At 38.7% G+C, this 23039-nt stretch overlaps 1 protein-coding gene across 1 annotated transcript in view; it reads left to right on the top strand.

Moving 5' to 3' along the window:
* LOC145415010 (protein MON2 homolog) overlaps positions 1–23039 on the top strand; it is a 1148323-nt gene that overhangs the window by 950798 nt on the left and 174486 nt on the right. The window contains exon 26 of the mRNA XM_080284427.1: positions 4768–4896. Within this exon, the coding sequence (XP_080140553.1) occupies positions 4768–4896 (129 nt within the window). The remainder of the gene's footprint in view (positions 1–4767; positions 4897–23039) is intronic.

A 23039-nucleotide genomic window follows, 5' to 3' on the forward strand; every position in this document is an offset into this window, starting at 1 on the left:
AGCCAAATGGTTTCCTGTATGCCAAGAAACCATTTACAACGCTGGGTGGTAACCATATAACCAAACCATATGTGCTCCCTACGTGTCAACAAGTGGGTTGGTGGAGGGTTGGTGCCCCTCCCTGTAAAACAACTAACTCAGTGTCAAATGGCCACCCTTTACGGGATTATGGTGTCTGGCAATAGATAGATAGATTATTATTATTATTATTATTTTCTGTCTACTTTGTGGAAGGTTTTGTGCCTGTATGGTATAGGAGGTAAGCTGCTAGGTGCTGTCAAAAGTTTTTATAAAGGTGTTGAAGCATGTGTAAGAGTAAATGGGCATCTAAGTGAATGGTTCACTATCGGTGTGGGCGTGTGACAAGGTTGTGTGATGTCTCCATGATTGTTCAGTATATGGATGGGGTGATGAGAGAAGTAAAAATATGAGTAATGGAGTGAGGGATGTCATTGGTAATGAATGGTGATGGATGGAATATCTCAAATTTGTTGTATGCTGATGATGCAGTACTACAGGGTACGTGCAAATACCACGCAAGAACTTGGCATACTAGTGCAGAGCTTTGCTAATGTCTGTGAGCATCGTGCTTTGAGAGTAAATGTAGAAGGAAAAGAGTAAATTTATGGTTACTGAGAGAGAAGGTGAATCCCAGTGTTATTTTACAGTGAATGGAGAGAGCCTGGAATTGGTGAGAGAGTTCAAATACCTGGGTACAATGATAGAAAAGAGAGGAATATTTGCAAAAGATGTGGAAAGTAGAATTAAACAAGGAAGGGAAGTAGCTGGTGCTCTGAAGGCCTTGATAAGAAACAGTGGCTTGAGTGTTGCGCTGCATGAGGCTTACATAAAGGAGTGTTAGTGCCAAGTTTAACATATGGATGTGAGACTATGGTGTGGCATGAAAATGTAAAGTCAAGAGTAAGAGCAGTGGAGATGGGACTGCTGAAGAATGTGTGTGGTGTACTGAGAGTGGATAAGGTACGAAATAATGTGATTCATGAAAGATGTGGAGTGAGGAAGTCTGTGAACACCAGAATCAAAGAGATGTTGAGATGGTATGGTCATGTGGAGAGAATGGATAACAACAGAGTGGTGAAAAAGGTATATCTGAGCGAATTTGAAGGAGGAAGGAGGACAGGTAGACCAAGGAGAGGGTGGAATGATATGGTGGATGAATGTGTGAGGAACAGAGGTAGGGAAGTCGATGAGGCTAGGGGACAGACAAGAGATTGAGCTGGCTGGATGAATGTTGTGAGGAAAAATGCATGGTGAGGGATTTGGCACCCCTTTTTAACGTAACAGTGTCCGAATTGACTCTATCGGATATGTTTATGTAAAGCTACAGAATGTGGTAATTGTTTTTGGTGTATCCAATAGAGCCAGGATTCCTGGGGCTTGAATGATGAGTGACTGGAAACATGGCCCATTGGATTGGACAGACTTGGGCTGTCTGGAATTGCTACTCCTCACCCTGTCCCTAGAGTGAGAAAGGAGGTCCGGATGATGATGATGATGATTATGGTTATTATTATTGTTGTTGTTATTATTTTTATTATTGCTATTAGTATTTTCATTATTGTTATTCATTCATTCATTCATTATCCAGTCCTGTGTTGCCCGATGAGGAGCATAGGAATCTGTGGCTAGGCAAGTTGGTCCTGACATTTAAGATGAGAGTGACCAGCCTCATTCATCCCTGAGTGGCATTACGTGAGCAGTAAACCCCAACCACCCCTTGGATATAAACCTGCACCAGCTCAACCCAATTGGTGTGCCTTAATTGCCCACTAAACCTATATATCTATCTATTTATTGCTAGATGCCTTAATCCATATGGAGTGGCCCCAAACAAATTGCCTCCATATCTCCTGGTTGCCCTCCATTTCACTGCTCTGCTCCCAACTCACACCCCCCTCTCTCATATACCTCTCCACTCCATCCCTCCATCTCATCCTCATCCTCGCCCTCCCCCTCCCTCTACCCCCCTCCACCTTGCTCACATACATTCTCCTCATCAGTCTCTCACCCTCCATCCTCTGCACATGGCCAAACCACCTTAGTGTGTTTTTCCTAATGCTTCCTATCACATCCACATCGACACCACATCACTCATTTATATCCTCATTTGTCAGCCTGTCTCTCCATGTGACTCCACAGGCTCCTTTTAAATAACTCATTTCCACTACTCTCTTGACTTGTGTCTTTCCAACAATGTCCTAGCTTCACTTCCATATTTTTGAGTTCGTATCACAATACTGTCATGTAGTAACTTTTTCACTTCCATGCTCACTTCACTGTTCCTTATCACTGCTTTCAAGGAACAAGCAACCTTTATTCCTTGTTGTACCCTTTCAAGCACTTCACTCTCCAAACTTCCATCCTTACTCATCACACTCCCCAAGTACTTAAACGTACTCACATTTTCCATTTCCTCACCATTCAACCTCACTGTACATTCACTGACTTCACCTCTCTCAAAGACCATCACTTTACTCTTCCCTACATTCACCTTCGGATTCCATTTCTTACACACTTTCCCAGACTCATCCACCAAGCTTTGCAGCCCCCTTTCCTCTTCAGTTAACAACACAGTATCATCTGCAAACAACAGTACAGGGAGTTTCCAAACACTACCCGCTCTCACCAGGGCCACTCCAACATCCCTGCCTTGTATCTCTTTTATTACCCCATCCATGTACAGATTGAACAACCATGGAGACATGACACATCCCTGTTTCAACCCAACCTTCAAAGAGAAAAATTCACTCAGTTCACCATCCACATGCACTGCAGCCTTAGCACCATCATACATACTCTTCACAGCATTCAACAACTTCCCATCTACTCCATATATTCTTAATACTTTCCACAATCCTTGTCTATCCACCCTGTCATATGCTTTCCCGAAATCCATGAAGGCCACATACAACTTTCTTCCCTTCTCTAGAAACTTTTCCACTAAAGATCTAAGAATGAATATCTGATCTACACAACCTCTTCCCTTCCTAAAGCCTCCCTGTTCTTCAACAAACTCCTCTGTTCTTTCCCTAACTCTGTCAGTAAGGATCCAACCATACACTTTTCCTATTACTCTAAGAAAACAAATGCCCCTATGATTACCACACACTTCTTTTTCCTCTTTTCCTTTGAACAAGGGAATAATTATACCTGACTTCCAATCCTCCGGGACTCTACCTTCCTCCCAGGCCAATCTGCACATCTTCCACATCCATTCTACAACTACCTCTCCCCCATGCTTCAGCATTTCACTACACACTCCATCAATTTTGGGGGCTTTCCCCAATTTGACTTTCTTCATTGCTTCCAAAACTTCTATCCTACTGATTTCTTCCTGTCTTCTCACCTCCCTCCTTCTCCCAGCCATTCGCCAGCCACTTATTCTCGCATTACTTCCATTCTCTATGTTCAACAATTCCTTAAAGTGTTCTCTCCATCTGCTCACTTTTTCTCCCTTCTCCACTAGTAATCTACCATTTTTATCTTTCACTCCCCTACTAACTTCACTGCCACCCTGTCTTACTTTCTTCACCTCTTTCCAGAACATATTCTTACAGTCCCTCCACTTTACACTCAAATTCCTTCCAAATTCCTCATCCACTCTCTTCTTTCTCTTACTAATCTTTTCACGTTTCTCTTCCTTTCTACATATAACTCTCTCTTCCACCTCTCAACTTCTTCCATGCCCCTATTTCTCATCCATTCATTGTATGCTTTCTTCTTTTGTGCCACAGCCTGTCTCACCTCTTCATTCCACCGTGCTGTTCCTTGCATCCCATTCCGTCTTCTCTTCACCCCACACATCACATCACATGCTGCACATATTTCTTCTGTGAATATCTTGCACACATCTTCCACATCCTTCATCTGCACCAGTTCATGTTTACCCAATCGTTTCTCCACTTCTCTCTTATATTCTGCCTTTTTCTCATCCTCTTGTAACCTTTCCATTCTTCTTGCAACTACTCCATCCTCCCGTCCTTCCCTTCTTCTGTTTCTCCATCTTACTTGGATCTTGATTCTGGCCACCACCAAGTAGTGGTCAGAAAGTCCACTCCCCCAACTTTTATAAGCTCGTGCATCCAGTACACATTTTCGCATCCTTTCATCCACAGACACATAATCAATCATTGCTTTCCTTTCATTCAATTCACCACCCACCCTTCTAATCACTCACCATGTATACCTGTGGATCATTATGTGCCTGAAGAGGGTATTGGCTGTCACCAACCCCCTCACTGCACAATTGTCCACTAACGCACTGCCATTCTCATCTGTCTCAGCAGGCACACCCCACTAAACCACTAGGTGCAATAATTTGGTTATATGGTTACCATCCAGCATAGTAAATAGTTTCCTGGTGTACAGGATACCATTTGGCTTGTCACTCAGTGTAGAGTCGCCCATAGGCTGAAGGAAAAGGAAAGAATGAAGGAAAGAAAGACAGAAGAGGAAGGAAGGAAGAGAGGAAAGGGCAGTCACCTGAGAGCTGCACTACTGTACATCAAGTAGTGTTATTATTTTTAATAGGTATTTTATTCTGTAAAAAATTTTTGACTTGTGGAAACATCTTAGTAATTAAGGGTTTAAAACTACCTCAATGACAGCTTCATGGGTACTGTATTGTAACACTTAGGTTTCTTATTGACAACCCCAAATGGGTGGTTGTGTTCAGCATCGGGAAATCATAAACATGCAAATGACAAGGTATCTAACATCTCACCCTCCCTTTCTTTTCTCATTTAGACTGACTGGGTGACAATGAACTTTGTTCCATTTGCTGAACGTTCGATGTCAATGGTGGTTTCGTTGTACCAGAAGACTTGTGCATGGCAAGAGGTCATTGAGGCTCAGGTTCTCAAGAATATCATACAGGTAAGACTTATCACTATAAGCAATACACACACACACACACACACACACACACACACACACACACACACACACACACACACACACACACAACACACACACACAAACTACTAAGCTGAACCAAACAAGAGTAGCAGGAGTAGAGAGAACAGCAGAAAGGAATGTCCAGGAGTTAAAAAAGATATGGGCAGTAATTAGGGAGTTACGGGAACGGACCACAGAACAGGAAAATGAGATCAAAATTCTTTGGAATAAACTGGGAAAAGTTTGGACACGCAGTGATGGACAAGAAAGAGAAGTCACAGAATTAAAAGTGAGTAATGAATGTGCCTCTAATTAAATAAAACATAAGAAAGGGACAGGATGAAAAGCAAATTAGATGAGTATGAATCCAAATCAAGGACGCAAGATGAGCACATTAAAGAAATCAAGGAGCAACATAAGAGGTGGAAGAAAATTCAGGAAAAAGGAAATGTAAATTTGAAAGAGATTACAAAACAACAAAGTAAGGAAAAAGTGGAGAGGGAAGTGGTTAGCGTGCTGAGAAGTAGAGAATCTTTAGTTAGGGATGTAGCATATAAGAAAAAATATGTAATAATTTCAGGAGTAAAAGAAAAACATATGACAGTAAGATCAGAAAGAGAAAGAGAAGAACTGAGTAAGGTTAAAGAAATAATATCATTAGTTATGGAGGGAAACAACAAAGTTTAAGAAGAGATTGAAGAAGTGTTTAGGTTAGGAAAGTACGTGGAAGGAGGGGCGAGGCCATTGAACTTAAAATTTAAGTCCCAGGCAACAGTATACGAAATTATCAATAGAACATGGAAATTATCAGACAAGGAAGGGTTCAAAAATGTTTGGATAAGGAGAGATGCAAATGAGGAAGAAAGAGCTAAGATAAAGGAGTTAGTCAGGGAAGCAAAGGCAAAAAACGAACAGAGAACGGAGGAAGAGAAGACAGTGTTTTATTGGAGAGTCATGGATCAGAAATTAAGAAAGTGGTACCGATGGAGAGAAGGAGAAAAGAAGGTATAAAGAACATGAAAAATAATTTGAATGTGGCATATACTAATGTTGATGGTTTAATATCGGCAAGGCTAGAAATTAATGATTTCTTGAGGGTATATGATCCTGATGTTATGTGCTTTGTAGAAACTAAGTTAAGAGAGGATATTGATGTCCATGTGGGAGATGGTAAATACAAACTGTGGAGAAGAGACAGAAAAGAAAAAACAGGAGGAGGAGTGATGATACCAGTGAAGAACAACATAAATGTAGATACCGTGGAAATGGGAGAAAGCAGGGCTGAAGTGATAAATTTGAAATTAGAAGCTGGAGAGAATAGCAAGGGAGATATGGCAGTAGTGTATGTTCCCCCTAAGACAAGAGCATGGAATGATGATGAATAAAAGGAGATGTTGTCAGACATGGCTAGTTATTTACAGAAAATAATTGAGAAAAGCAGCAGTATAATTTTAATGAGTGACATTAACTGTAGAGAGGTGAACTGGGAGGAATGGGACTCAGGAGGCAGCAAAGATTCATGGGGCACTATATTATTAAATATAACAATGAACAATGTGATGACGCAATGGGACAAAGAAGAGACATGTTTCTGAGGTGAGGACACGCCAGCAAGACTAGACTTACTGTTTACCAAAGGACCTGATGTAATAGAATCTTTGAAAAATCTGTGTTGTATAGGAAAAAATGATTATGTGGTCTTTAAGTTCCAGATGATAACAGGGAACATGGAGCCAAGAGACGAGCTTTATTGGCAGGGAAGATACAACTTTGGGAAAGCAAATTTTACAGGGTTGAGAAAATCTTTCGAAAATGCAGATTGGAGAAAATTCAGAGAAACAAGAGAGATACAGAGGAAGTGGGATATCTTCCTAGACGTCTATAATTCAGAAGTGGAAAAGTTTGTGCTAAGAGTAAGGAGGAGAGAAAACAGGAAAAAGGAGTGGTTTAATAGAAGGTGTATAATACCAAAAAAACAGAGAGACATGACATGGAACAACTGGAGCAAGAGTGGTAACAACAGAATAAAGGAAGAATATGAAAGAACTAGAAATGATTACACAAGAATATGTAGAGAGGAAGAAAGGAATTTTGAAAAAGGTAGAATAGACAAATGTAAGGATGAACCCAAACTGTTTCATAGATTTGTCAGTTGCAAATTGAAACAAAAGGAAGGAATCACCAAACTGAAAGTAGAAGGAAGGAGAGGTCTATAACGATGCGGCAGTGCAAGCTAAAATAATGAACAAATGTTTCCAAGTCGGCCTTCACTAATGAAAAGGAGTTTGTGGAAGGGGAGGGAGTGACTAGGAAGGTAGTAATAAAATATTTAAAAGTGGAAGTACAGGAAGTGTATAAACTTCTAGAAACTCAGCGTGTAAGGAAAGCCCCAGGACCAGATAAAATCTGTAATTGGGTACTGAAGGAATGCAGAAAATAACTAGCGGATAAGATTCACAGTTTAATTGTGTGTTCTCTGGAAGAGGGGAAACTGCCTCAAGAATGGAAGAGGGCAAATGTGGTACCAATTTATAATGGAGGAAACAGGGAAGAACCCCTGAATTATAGATCAGTGTCCCTAACCAGCATGGCCGCAAAATTGTGCGAGAGAATCCTGAAAGATAGGTGGATAAAATATCTGGAAGAGATCAGTATTATGGCTGATAGTCAGTTTGGATTCAGAAGTGGAAGGTCATGTGTTTCCAACTAGTTGAGCTTTTACTCGAGCGATTGACGTGCTACAGGAGCGAGATGGTTGAGTGGATTGTGTATATTTAGATTTGGAGAAGGCCATCGACAAGGTACCTCATAATAGATTAATGTGGAAACTAGAGCATATAGGAGGACTGAAGGGGAACCTCCTGGAATGGGTGAGAGACTTTTTGAGAGACAGACAAATGAGGACAGTAATAAAGGATAGGATGTCTGGATGGAGGGAAGTAACAAGTGGAGCCCCACAGGGCTTGATGTTGGTGCCAGTAACGTTCCTGATTTAAATAAATGATATGGTAGATGGAGTGAATAGTTATGCAAGACTTTATGCTGATGATGCAAACATCTTAAGGAAGGTAGAGGTTGATGAGGATTGTAAAATGCTGCAGGAGGATCTGGATAGGATTCACGATTGGAGCCAGATGTTGGAAATGAAATTCAGCACAAAGAAATGTGAAATATTGGAAATGGGTAAAAGTACCAAGAGGCCATCATTGAATTATTTGATGGGTAATGAATCAATCACAAAAGCAAGAGAAGAGAAAGATTTGGGAGTGCTGGTCCAGGATAGTTTGTCACCTGAGAAACATTAACAAGACAGTTAGAGAGACGTATAAACTCTTGACTAACATGAGAGTAGCATTTCATTATATGGATGAGGTGATGATGAAAAAATTGATTGTGGCTGTGATCTGCCCCAGGTTAGAATATGCAGCAGTAGTGTGGTCCCCACACAAAAACAAGATTGAGAGAATACAAAGAACAGCAACCATGATGGTCCCCAGTCTGGCAGATCTGTTGTACAGAGAGAGGCAGGAAAAGCTGAATTTGCCTTCCTTAGAGGAAAGGAGAAGAGGGACGACATGATTGCAGTATTTTGGACCATGATGGGAGTAGATAAAATTGACAGAGAAGATCTGTTTGTATGGGATAAGAGAGTAACAACAGGACATGGAATGAAATTGAAGAAGCCAAGCTGTTTGAAAGATATCAGGAAATATAGTTTTCCTTATAGATGCATAGACCTGTGGAATAGCCTGGACAAAGAGATCGTCCAGTCTATAAACTTCAATGAGTTTGAAGCAAAATTTGACTTACTGTGAAACAGAGCCTGGACCCCACGAGCGTAGCTCATTTCCTGTATATCGCAATTCGGTAAATATAGTTAGGTAAATACAATTAAGTAAATACACACACACACACACACACACACACACACACACACACACACACACACACACACACACACACACACACACACTCACACACACACACACACACACACACACCAGTCCAATGAAACAGCCAATGAAGAGATTAGGAATTTGAAGCGGGAAAATGTTGAACTGAGGAGGAAACTAGAAGAGAGTACTAATAAAACGGAGAAGGTGAGTAGTGTATTAGAACATAAGGCAATGTGGGCACACGTAGAAGAAGAACAGAAAGAAGTGGTCAGCTTAAGAGAGATCATCCAGGAAGAAAGGGAAATGAACAAGAAAGAAATGGAAGAAAATGTAGTGAAAATACTGAAGAAGAAAGAGAAAATAGTGAGAGAAACTGTAGAAAGGAACAGATGTGTGGTAGTATTTGGAAACAGGGAAGAGGAAGAAAAGGTTAGGTTCGTAAGACTCGAGAGAGACACGAACATGGTGAGAGGAATATTAGGCAAGATTGACCCTGAAGGAGACAAGTGGGTAAAAGAAATTGAGGAGGTGAGGAGGATAGGGCCTTATAAGAAAGGGGAAACAAGACCAATGAGAGTCAAGTTTACATCAGAAAGTGTAATAAATGAGATACTTAAAGTGACCTGGAAATTAAGCAAAGAGGCGGGGATGGAAAATATTATAATAAGAAAAGATATGAATGAAGAAGAAAGAGAAGTTTTAAAATCATTAAAGGAAGAAGTAAAGGAAAAAAATGATAAGAGGACAGAGGAAGAACGTAATACTTTTTTTTGGAGCGTATTGGATATGAAAGTAAGGAAATGGTATTTAAGGAAATAGAAGTGAAGGAAACTAGGGGGGATGGTTGTGAAAGATCAGAAGTTGAGGAAGTGGTACGGACAGAGAGTAGGAGAGAAGAGGGTATTAAAAAAGTCAAAAAAAGTTTGAAGGTGATATATACTAATGTTGATGGTTTCATATCGACAAGGATCAAAATTAATGATTTCTTGAGAGAACATGAACCTGATGTCATGTGCTTTGTAGAGACCAAATTAAGAGAAGATACTGATGTTCATTTGGGAGATGGTAAATACAAACTATGGAGAAAAGACAGAAAAGAAAAAAAGGGAGGAGGAGTGATGATAGCAGTGAAGAACAACATAAATGTAGATACTGTGGAAATGGGAGAAGGCAGGGCTGAAGTGATATATATGAAATTAGAAACTGGAGAGAATGTTAAGAGAGATATGGCGGTAGTGTATGTTCCCCCAAAGACGAGAGCATGGAAGGATGACGAATACCATGAGATGTTGTCAGATATGCCTAGCTACTTGCAAAAAATAATTGAGAAAAGCAATAATATAATTTTGGTTGGTGACTTTAATTGTAAAGAGGTGAACTGGGAGGAATGGTACTCGGGAGGTGGCGAGGATTCGTGGGGCACTATGTTATTAAATATAATAATGAATAATGTGATGACACAATGGGTCAAAGAAGAGACACAGTTTCGAGGTGAGGACACACCAGCAAGGTTAGATTTACTGTTCACCAACGAACCCGATGTAATACAATCATTGGAATATCTCTGTCCTTTGGGAAAAAGTGATCATGTGGTCATTGAGTTCCAGATGTTAATAGGAAACGTCGAGCCAAGAGACGAGCTTCATAGACAGGGAAGATACAACTTTGGCAAAGCAAATTTTACAGGATTGAGAAACTTTTTTGAAAATGCGGATTGGAGAAAATTCAGAGAAACAAGAGAGATACAGAGGAAGTGGGATATCTATAATTTGGGAGTGGAAAAATTTGTACCAAGGGTAAGAGGGAAAGAAAACAGGAAAAAGGAGTGGTTTAATAGAAGGTGTATGGTAGCAAAAAAAGAGAGAGATAAGGCGTGGAGCAATTGGAGAAAGAGAGGTAACGACAGAACAAAGGAAGAATATAAAAGAACAAGAAATGAATACACAAGAATACGTAGAGAAGAAGAAAGGAATTTTGAAAAGGGTATAATTGTCAAATACAAGGATGAACCCAAACTGTTTTATAGATTTGTTAATGGCAAACTGAAACAAAAGGAAGGAATCATCAAGCTGAAAGTAGAAGGAGAGGTCTTTAAGGATGCGGCAATGCAAGCAGAAATAATGAACAAACATTTCCAGTCAGTTTTCACTAAAGAAAAGGAGCTTGTGGAAGGGGAGGGAGTGATTAGAAATGTTCCGGTGATGAAAGATATAAAAGTGGAGGTACAGGAAGTGTATAAATTACTGGAAACTCAAGATGTAAGGAAAGCCCCAGGACCTGATGGAATTTCTAATTGGGTACTGAAGGAATGCAGAGAAGAACTGGCGGATAAAATTCACAGCTTAATTGTATGCTCACTGGAAGAGGGGAAAGTGCCAAAAGAATGGAAGAGGGCAAATGTGATACCAGTTTACAAGGGAGGAAACAGGGAAGAACCCCTGAATTATAGACCAGTGTCTCTAACCAGCATGGTCGCAAAATTGTGTGAGAGAATCCTGAAAGACAGATGGATAAAATATCTGGAAGAGATGAATATTTTGGCTGAATGTCAGTTTGGATTCAGAAGTGGAAGGTCATGTGTTTCAAACTTGTTGAGCTTTTACTCAAGAGCAATTGATGTGGTACAGGAGAGAGATGGTTGGGTGGATTGTGTGTACTTAGACTTAGAGAAGGCCTTTGACAAGGTACCTCATAAGAGACTAATGTGGAAACTAGAATATATAGGAGGACTAAAGGGGAAACTTCTGGAATGGATGAGAGACTTTTTGAGAGACAGACAAATGAGGGCAGTAATAAAGGAAAAGATGTCTGGATGGAGGGAAGTAACAAGTGGAGTCCCTCAAGGCTCAGTGTTGGCGCCAGTAATGTTCCTGATTTACGTAAATGATATGGTAGATGGAGTGAACAGTTATGCAAGTCTGTTTGCTGATGATGTAAGATCTTGAGGAAGATAGAGGTTGAGGAGGATTGTAAAATACTGCAGGAGGATTTGGATAGGATACACAGTTGGAGCCGGACGTGGGAAATGAAATTTAATGTAAAGAAATGTAAAATATTGGAAATGGGTAAAAGTACCAGGAGACCATCACTGAATTATTTTTTGGGTAATGAATTAATCACAAAAAGGAGAGAAGAGAAAGATTTGGGAGTGCTGGTCCAAGATAGTTTGTCACCAGAAAAGCACATTAACAAGATAGTTGGAGAGACTTATAAGCTCATGACTAACATAAGAGTAGCATTTCATTATATGGATGAGGAAATGATGAAAAAATTGATAGTGGCCATGATCCGCCCCAGGTTAGAATATGCAGCGGTAGTGTGGTCCCCACACAAAAGAAAGATATAAACAAGATTGAGAGAATACAAAGAACAGCAACCAAGATGGTCCCCAGTCTGACAGACCTGTCATACAGAGAGAGGCTGGAAAAACTGGATTTGCCTTCGTTAGAGGAAAGGAGAAAGAGGGGAGACATGATTGCGGTGTTCAGGACCATGGTGGGAGTAGATAAAATTGACAAAGAAGATCTGTTTGTATGGGATAAGAGAGCAACAAGAGGACATGGAATGAAATTGAAAAAGTCAAGCTGCTTGAAGGATATCAAGAAATATAGCTTTCCTTACAGAAGTATAGACTTATGGAATAGCCTGGACAAAGAGATCGTCCAGTCTAAAAACTTAAACAAGTTTAAAGTTAAATTCGACTTATTGAGAAACAGCGACGGAAACCCACGAGCATAGTACATTCCGTGTATATCACAATTAGGTATATTAGGTAAATACTTAAATATTTGGAACGACTTAGACAAAGAGGTGGTGCATGAGAAAAACATTCATGTGTGTAAAGGTAGACTTGATAAATGTGGATATGGAGACAGGACAACACGAGCATTCCTCAATTCCTGTATACTACAAATAGGTAAATAGGTAAATACACACAGAGGAAATCTGTAGTAAAGACATAGAGGAACACAAAAGGTTAGGGAAATATGAGAAAAGCAAGATAAGACATCTAAAGGTGACTTTCCAGAGTGTAAACACTGTGGAAGAGATACTAAAAAAATGCAAAGAATCTTATGGAAAAAGAGGAGTTCAAAAATGTATGGATAAAAAGATGCCTAACACAAGAGGAACTGGAATTACTGAAAGAGAAAAGGGAGGAAGCAAAAACAAAAAATGAGGGAAGATCAGAAGAGGAGAAGAAGAAATTTTTTTACAAAATAATAGGATTGCAGGTACGAAAGTGGTACACAAACAGGATGGAATAAAAAGGAGGAAGGTAGTAAAACCATGTCATGACAAGTATATAAATAAGATGATAAGGTTGATGTACTCAAATGTGGATGGAATGGTATCTAAATTACTAGAGATGAATGATTATGTCAAAGAAAATGAACCACAAATAATATGCCTAACTGAAACAAAATTAACACCAAGGATATCCAGTGACATACTAAACTTAGAGGAATACAATATATGGAGAAGAGACAGAAATTTAAAAAAAGGAGGAGGAATTATAATATTAACTAAGAAAAATCTAAAAGTCAATGAAACAAAACTAGATATACCATCACAAGTAGAACTGATTGCAGTAGAGATCAACACATCTGAAGGTAAAGTAATTGTAGCCAATTTCTACATGCCACCCAGATCAAACACATGGGAAAGAGATGAATACGAGGACCTGGCAGAGAGTACAATTCAGAGTTTAAGAGCATTACTACATAAAATGGAAGAGAAATCAGAAAGAATTATACTAACTGGGGATTTTAATACAAATATAAATTGGAGTACTCTAGATATAATTAGCCAAGAAAGCTGTTGGGACCAAAAGCTCCTGGATATTGTGCAAGAGTTTTTCCTAACGCAACATGTGAGGGAAACCACCAGAAAAAGAGGACTTGATGTACCTTCAGTCCTAGATCTAATATTTACTAGGCAAGAAAATGATATTGACAGTTTAATATATCACCCTCCACTCGGCAAAAGCGATCATGCAGTACTAAATTATAACTTCAGGATAGCATATGACATAGTTAACGTCAATGAAAGTTACAAAAAGAGCCTAAACTATAAAAAGAGAAATTATCAAGACCTAAAGAAGTATTTCTTAGAAGTTGATTGGGAAAATGAGCTTAGAGGACAAGATTAAAATGCTGTATATAAAAAATTCTGTGAATTTTATGAAATAGGAGTCCAGAAGTACATCCCACAGCACAAAGAAGCAGATAAGAATATACAGAAATGGTTCAATACGGAATGTAAAAAATCAAAAGAAAGAAGAGGTTTGTTGTGGAATAGATACAGAAGACACAATAGTGAAAGGGCGTATAATAATTACAAACAGGCAAGAAATGATTATACAAGAATAAGGAGGGAAGCCTAAAAACAGTTTGAGGAGGATATAATAAATATAAGTAGTGATCAACCAAAGCTGTTTTACAGCTACATCAGAAGCAAAACCAAAGTAAAAGATATAATACAATCCATTACGGACGAGGGAATCAGTTATACAGAAGAGAAAGATATTTGTGAAGCACTAAATAAGAATTTCCAATTAGTTTTTACAGAAAAAAAATTTTTTGAGAGGGACTATATGGAACATGCATGTCCACACATACTACGAGATATACAAATAGCACAAAAAGTAATACAGGAGGAGTTAAGTAGATTAGACAGAGGAAAAGCAAGTGGTCCTGATGAAACTTCATGTTGGGTACTACGAGAATGTGCAAAGGAGTTAAGTAAACCATTATTTTTAATTTTCAAGAAATCCTTGAGTCAAGGTAAACTACCTGATATTTGGAAAAAAGCAAATATTGTCCCATTATTCAAGAAAGGAAATAGACAAAATCCACACAGCTACCGACCAGTATCACTGATCAGTGTTGTAAGCAAGGTATTAGAAAAGCTTATAAGGAAAGCTTGGATAAATCATCTAGAAGAACACAGTATGGTAACAGAAACACAGTTTGGTTTCAGAAAAGGAAAATCATGTGTTACTAATCTGTTGAGCTACTATGACAGAGTAACAAACACAATACAGGAAAGGGAAAGATGGGTGGACAGTATCTATTTAGATTTGAAGAAAGCTTTTTTCACAGTACCACACCAAAGTCTTTTATGGAAACTGTACCATCAAGGAGGAATTCGAGGCAAACTGTTTTGTTGGATGCAAGACTTTCTCATAAAATGAGAAATGAGAACAGTACTAAGAGGAAACTATTCATCATGGAAAGAAGTTACTAGTGGAGTACCACAGGGTTCAGTGCTGGCACCAATCATGTTTTTAGTGTATATAAATGATATAAACAGTAACACTGGAAATGAGAGCTATCTGAATATGTTTGCAGATGATGCAAAAATACAAAGGATAATTACTAACACAGACTCTTGTAAAGAGCTACAAGAAGAATTAAATAAACTTCATGAATGGAGTAGTACATGGCAAATGGAATTCGGTGTGGACAAGTGTCATGTAATCAGGTTTGGTAAAAGTGGAAAAAGACCTGATTGGGAATATAAGTTAGGAAATAAAACCCCATACACATCAGAAAGAGAGAAAGACCTAGGTGTGATTATCAATAACAGACTATCACCTGCTGACTACATCAGCGAGAAGGTACGGAACATGTATACACTGCTTGCAAATATGAGAATAGCATTCACACACATAAATGAAGACATGCTAAGAAGGATAATAACATCATTCATTAGACCAACCCTGGAATATTCATCAGTAGTCTGGAGTCCTCATCTCAAAAAACACATACACAAGATTGAAAAAGTTCAAAGGGCCGCTACAAGATGGATACCAAGCTTAAGGGACCTAAGCTACGAAGAAATACTAAATAAACTGAATCTACCAACACTACAGGAGAGAAGGAAAAGAGGCGACATGATAATGCAATACAAGTGCATATCAGGGAAGGAGAAAATAGACATAAATGATTACTTAACATATGGAGAAGCATCAGCGAGAGGACACTGCAAAAAACTGCATAAGAAGAGAGATGATAAAGACGTAAGGAAATTCAGTTTCCCAAACAGAGCAATTGATCAATGGAATGCACTACCGAATGAAATAGTGTGTGCCAAAACAATTCACAAATTTAAGGATATGTACGATAAATATGGTTTAAGACACAGGACAGTATGAGCTTGACTCATTCCTGTAAAGATACAATTAGGTAAGAACAATTTGGTAAGAACACACACACACACACACACACACACACACACACACACACACACACACACACAAACACAGAGGAGAAGAATACATTTTTTTTTACAAAGTAATTGGATTGCAGGTACGAAAGTGGTACATAAACAGGAGGGAATGAAAAGGAGGAAGGTAGTAGAACCATGTCATGACAAGTATATAAACAAAATGCAAGAGTTAACCGTTACTCCCAGTCTTTCATTTATGCAACAAGTCAGCTCTGGAACTGTCTCCCTCTGTCTGTATTTCCTGCTGCCTATGATCTCAAGTCTTTCAAACGCAGTGTGTCCAGGCATCTCAAAATGATCGGATCTTGAATTTGGCTCTATATTGTATTTTGTTTTTCTCTTGGAGGGAACTGTTACTGCGGGCTCATGGCCTTTGGTTCCTCGCATAAAAAAAAAATAAAAAAATAAATAAATAAATCAAATGTGGATGGAATGGTAACTAAATTATTAGAGATGAATGATTATGTCAGAGAAAATGAACCACATATAATATGCCTAACTGAAACAAAATTAACACCAAGGATATCAAATGACATACTAAACTTAGAGGAATATAATATATGGAGAAGAGATAGGAATTTAAAAAAAGGAGGAGGATTTATAATATTAACTAAGAAAGATCTAAAAGTCAAAGAAATAGAACTAGATATACTCACACAAGTATAACTGATTGCAGTCGAGATCAATACATCTGAAGGGAAAGTAATTGTAGCCAATTTCTACATGCCACCCAGATCAAACACATGGGAAAGAGACGAATATGAGGACCTGGCATAGAGTACAATTCAGAGTTTAAGAGCATTACTACATAAAATGGAAGAGAAATCAGAAAGAATTATACTAACTGGGGATTTTAATACAAATATAAATTGGAATACTCTAGATATAATTAGCCAAGAAAGCTGTTGGGACCAAAAGCTCCTGGATATTGTGCAAGAGTTTTTCCTAATGCAACATGTGAGGGAAACCACCAGAAAAAGAGGACTTGATGTACCTTCAGTCCTAGATCTAATATTTACTAGGGAAGAAAATGATATTGACAGTTTAATATATCACCCTTCACTTGGCAAAAGCGACCATGCAGTATAAAATTGCAACTTCAGGATAGCATATGACAGTGTTAACAGCAATGAAAGTTACAAAAAGAGCCTAAACTATAAAAAGGGGAATTATCATGACCTAAAGAAGTATTTCTTAGAAATTGATTGGGAAAAGGAGCTTAGAGGACAAGATTTAAATGCTGTATATAAAAAATTCTGTGAATGTTATGAAATAGGAGTCCAGAACTACATCCCACAGCACAAAGATGCAGAAAAAAAAAAAAAAAATGGTTCAATACAGAATGTAAAAAATGAAAAGAAAAAAGAGATTTGTTGTGGAATAACAGAAGACACAATAGTGAAAGGGCATATAATAATTACAAACAGGCAAGAAACGATTATACAAGAATAAGGGGGGAAGCCCAAAAGCAGTTGAGGAGGATATCATAAATAAAAGTAGTGATTAACCGAAGCTTTTTTGCAGCTACATCAGAAGCAAAACCAAAGTAAAAGATAAAATACAATCCATTACAGATGAGGGAATCACCTATACACAGTCTATCTATCTATCTATCTATTGCCAGACGCCTTAATCCCATTTGGGGTGGCCACAAACAAATCGCCTCGAAGTCGCCCTGTCCCCTGCCATTTCACTGCCCTGCTCCCAACTCACACCCCCCTCTCTCATATACCTCTCCACCCTATCCCTCCATCTCATCCTCGGCCTCCCCCTCCCTCTTCCCCCCTCCACTTCACTCACATACACTCTCTTCATCAGTCTTTCACCCTCCATCCTCTCCACATGGCCATACCACCTCAGTGTGTTCCTCATAATGCTTCCTATCAAATCCACATCCACACCACAACGCTCCTTTATATCCTCATTCGTCAGCCTGTCTCTCCATGTGATCCCACAGGCTCCTCTTGAATAACTCATTTCCACTGCTCTCACTCTTGACTTGTGTCCTTCCAACAACGTCCAAGCTTTACTTCCATATGTTAGAGTTGGTATCACAATACTGTCATGTAGTAACTTTTTCACTTCCATGCTCACTTCCCTGTTTCTTATCACTGCTTTCAAAGAACCAGCAACCTTTCTTCCCAGCTGTACCCTCCACATCCACACCACAACGCTCCTTTATATCCTCATTCGTCAGCCTGTCTCTCCATGTGATCCCACAGGCTCCTCTTGAATAACTCATTTCCACTGCTCTCACTCTTGACTTGTGTCCTTCCAACAACGTCCAAGCTTTACTTCCATATGTTAGAGTTGGTATCACAATACTGTCATGTAGTAACTTTTTCACTTCCATGCTCACTTCCCTGTTTCTTATCACTGCTTTCAAAGAACCAGCAACCTTTCTTCCCAGCTGTACCCTTTCAAGCACTTCACCCTCCAAACCTCCATCCTTACTCATCACACTACCCAAGTACTTAAACGTACTCACATTTTCCAATTCCTCACCATCCAACCTCGCTGTACATTCACTGACTTCACCTCTCTCAAAGACCATCACTTTACTCTTCCCTACATTCACTTTCAGATTCCGTTTCTTACACACTCTCCCAAACTCATCCACCAAGCCTTGCAGCTCCCCTTTGTCTTCACTCAACAACACAGTATCATCTGCAAACAACAGTACAGGGAGTTTCCAAACACTATCCTCTCTCACCAGGGCCACTCCAACATCCACTACCCTACCTTGTACCTCTTTTATTACCCCATCCATGTACAGATTGAACAACCATGGAGACATGACACATCCCTGTTTGAACCCAACTTTCAAAGAGAAAAATTCACTTAGTTCACCATCCACACGCACTTCAGCCTTCGCACCATGGTACATACTCTTCACAGCATTCAACAACTTCCCATCTACTCCATATATTCTTAACACATTCCACAATCCTTGTCTATCCACCCTGTCATATGCTTTCTCCAAATCCATGAAAGCCACATACAACTTCTTTCCCTTCTCTAGAAACTTTTCCACTAATGATCTGAGAATGAATATCTGATCTACACAACCTCTTCCCTTCCTGAAGCCTCCCTGTTCTTCTCCAACTAATTTCTCTGTTGTTTCTCTAACTCTGTCAAGAAGTATCCTACCATACACTTTTCCTAAGAGAAGGATATTTGTGAAGCACTAAATAAGAATTTCCAATCAGTTTTTACAGAAGAAAAAAATTTTGAGAGGGACTATGTGGAACATGCATGCCCACACATACTACCAGATGTACAAATATCAGAAAAAGTAATACAGGTGGAGTTAAGTAAATTAGACAGAGGAAAAGCAAATGGTCCTGATGAAATTTCATGTTGGGTGCTACGAGAATGTGCAAAGGAGTTAAGTAAACCATTATTTTTAATTTTTAAGAAATCCTTGAGTCAAGGTAAACTACCTGATATTTGGAAGAAAGCAAACATTGTCCCCTTATTCAAGAAAGGGAATAGACAAAATCCACTCAACTAGCGACCAGTATCACTGACCAGTGGTGTAAGCAAGGTATTAGAAAAGCTTATAAGACACACTTGGGTAAATTATCTAGAAGAACACTATATGATAACAGGAAGACAGTTTGGTTTCAGAAAAGGAAAATCATGTGTTACTAATCTGTTGAGCTACTATGACAGAGTAACAGACACAATACAGGAAAGAGAAGGATGGTTGGACAGTATCTATTTATATTTCGAGAAAGCATTTGACACAGTACCACACCAAAGACTTTTATGGAAACTTTACCATCAAGGAGGAATTCGAGGCAAACTGTTTTGTTGGATGCAAGATTTTCTCTTAAAAAGAGAAATGAGAACAGTACTAAGGGGAAATTACTCATTATGGAAAGAAGTTGACTAGTGGAGTACAACAGGACTCAGTGCTGGCACCAGTCATGTTTTTAGTGTATATAAATGATATAGACCGTAACCCTGGAAATGAAAGCTATCTAAATATGTTTGCAGATGATGCAAAAATACAAAGAAGAATTACTAACACAGACTCTTGTAAAGAGCTACAAGAAGAATTAAATAAACTTCATGAATGGAGTAATACATGGCAAATGGAATTCACTGTGGACAAGTGTCATATAATCAAGTTTGGTAAAAGTGGAAAAAGACCTGATTGGGATTATGTGTTAGGAAATAAAACCCTACACACCACAAAAAGAGAGAAGGACCTATGTGTAATTATCAATAACAGACTATCTCTGGCTGACCACATCAGTGAGAAGGTACGGAACATGTATACACTGCTTGCAAATATGAGAATAGTGTTCACATACATAAATGAAGATATGCTAAGAAGAATGATAACATCATTCATCAGACCAACCCTGGAGTATGCATCAGTAGTCTGGAGTCCTGATCTCAAAAAACACATAGACAAGATTGAAAAAGTTCAAAGGGCCGCTACAAGATGGGTACCAAGTTTAAGGGATCTAAGCTACGAAGAAAGACTAAACAAACTGAATCTTCCAACACTACAGAAGAGAAGGAAAAGTGGCGACATGATAATGCTATATAAATGCATATCAGGGAAGGAGAAAATAGACATAAATGATTACTTAACATATGGAGAAGCATCAGCAAGAGGACACTGCAAAAATACTGCATAAGAAGAGAGGTGATAAAGACTTAAGGAAATTCAGTTTTCCAAACAGAGCAGTTGATCAGTGGAATGCACTACCAAATGAAATAGTGGGTGCCAAAACAATTCACAAATTTAAGGATATGTACGATAAATGTGGTTTAAGACACGGGACAGTACGAGCTTAACTCATTCCTGTAAAGATACAATTAGGTAAGAACAATTAGGTAAGAACACACACACACACACACACACACACACACACACACACACACACACACACACACACACACACACACACACACACACACGTATACAGGTATACAGTACCTCGATATACAATACCTCATGATATGATACCCCGGCTTAACGATGGGGATAGAAATACCACAATTCCCCTCCTAACAATGGCCAAACCTCAGTTTAATGATGGGTTTTTATTTTTATGATGATATTTTGGACTAAAATTGTGTGTTTAGTTTGATTTATTACCTGATTTTAGACTTAATGTGTTTTAGCCATGGGGTGTTTTTTGACTTAGATTAATGTGTTTTAACCATAGGTGGGGGGGAACATTGTCATTTTAGGGTACAGTTTACTAAGCTTAATTTTTTCCAGACTTATATTTAACAGTTTTCAGATTTTTTATTTGTTGGTTTTAGTGAGATATTTACAGGTGTTAATCATTGCTTAGCTTCTTTTACAGCTGTTAAGCCATTTAGATTGACTTTAAAGTTGTTTTTTTACTCATTTGGGTGAGTTTAGGACTTGGTAAGGGGAAAATCCAAGACTCAAAAATGCATCCCTATACTTTACATGTTAAATCTACCCCGAGATATGATACCCTGCCAAATGATGGGTTTTTACTTAACCAATTGCATTGTTAAACCGGGGTATACCTGGTTTATATATATATATATATATATATATATATATATATATATATATATATATATACAGGGTGTAACGCGACGTATGACAAAAACTTACACCAATGATCTATCATGTAATTTTGAGTATATTTTGTTCTATAAACATATGCTCTCTGCGACCCCAGTTCAGTACCCAGCATTCGGCTGTTTTGTGTAAAAGCTTGTCTCTTGCATGCGCCATTGGGTGAGAGCTTCGCAGGGCGACGGGAGACGAGTATTATTAGCTTATACTGTACTATACATAAAAATCCCATATCCTATCAGTACACACGAGTTTTAAGAAGAAACTTTACGTAGTCTATTGATTCTTTAACATCAAGTCATGCATTCATGCAATTCTTTTGCACATATCGACTGTAATTAAGGATTAAATTCAAATTTTATGGCTTGCAAGGGAGTAGGGAGGGAGGGAGGAGAGGCTGGTGTGTTGTTGCCAGTTATGTAATATTTGGTTTGTAGGATGTTGCTACCAGCATTATCATAACACCCACAGCTCATTCATTGAAAGAACATTACCATACTGAGTGACTAGCCTCACTTTCAGTCAGGAGTAATATTATTATTCATAACAATTTTTCTGCTGCAAGTAAACGTGGCACCATTTTTTTCATATGCTGACGTGAGAACAGTGACACAGGATTGCCAATGTAACGAGTATGTTGCTAGACCTATTTTCTTGCTTCTACTTGCGGCTCTAACATCTGGCAACATGATATCTACCTACATTCTGGATATTTTTGCCATTTTTAGGTGATATTCTAGAGATTTTATCGTATTTTCTAGCGATGTTTTGCAGTGTTTATTATCTAGCGACATTCTAGCAAGTTTTCAGGTCTAAACTAGCGAGACTGATGATGAGGACTTGGCAATCCTGCGTCCAGTGTCATTTGAACGGGAACATTTGCAGGGGAGGCACATACTTTAAATACTGTTCTCCGCTTTCTGTTGTTCACCGGGTTCAGCTTCACATGTTCATGAAACAGCATGCCACGTACGTACAGCAGTGAAAAATATGCAGATATCGTGTATTTTTTTACGGATTCTGTGATGATGTGCTGCAGAGAGGAACACAGGTGGAGATACCCAATGGCGCCACGTTTACTTGCAGCAGAAAAATTGTGATTAATAAAATTCTTCCTGACTTAAATGAGGCTAATCTCCCTTTAGAATAATTTTTTTTTCACTAAATGAGCTGTGGGTGTTATGATAATGCTGGTAGCAACATCCTACAAACCAAATATTACATAACTGGCAACAACACACCAGCCTGTCCTCCCTCCCTCCCTACTCCCTTGCAAGCCATAAAATTTGAATTTAATCCTTAATTACAGTCGATATGTGCAAAAGAATTGCATGAATGCATGACTTGATGTTAAAGAATCAATAGACTACGTAAAGTTTCTTCTTAAAACTCGTGTGTACTGATAGGATATGGGA

The sequence above is a fragment of the Coenobita brevimanus genome, chromosome 101 (assembly GCF_032717465.1).
Source record: "Coenobita brevimanus isolate Jiangsu-jjx chromosome 101, ASM3271746v2, whole genome shotgun sequence".
Classification (NCBI taxonomy): domain Eukaryota; kingdom Metazoa; phylum Arthropoda; class Malacostraca; order Decapoda; family Coenobitidae; genus Coenobita; species Coenobita brevimanus.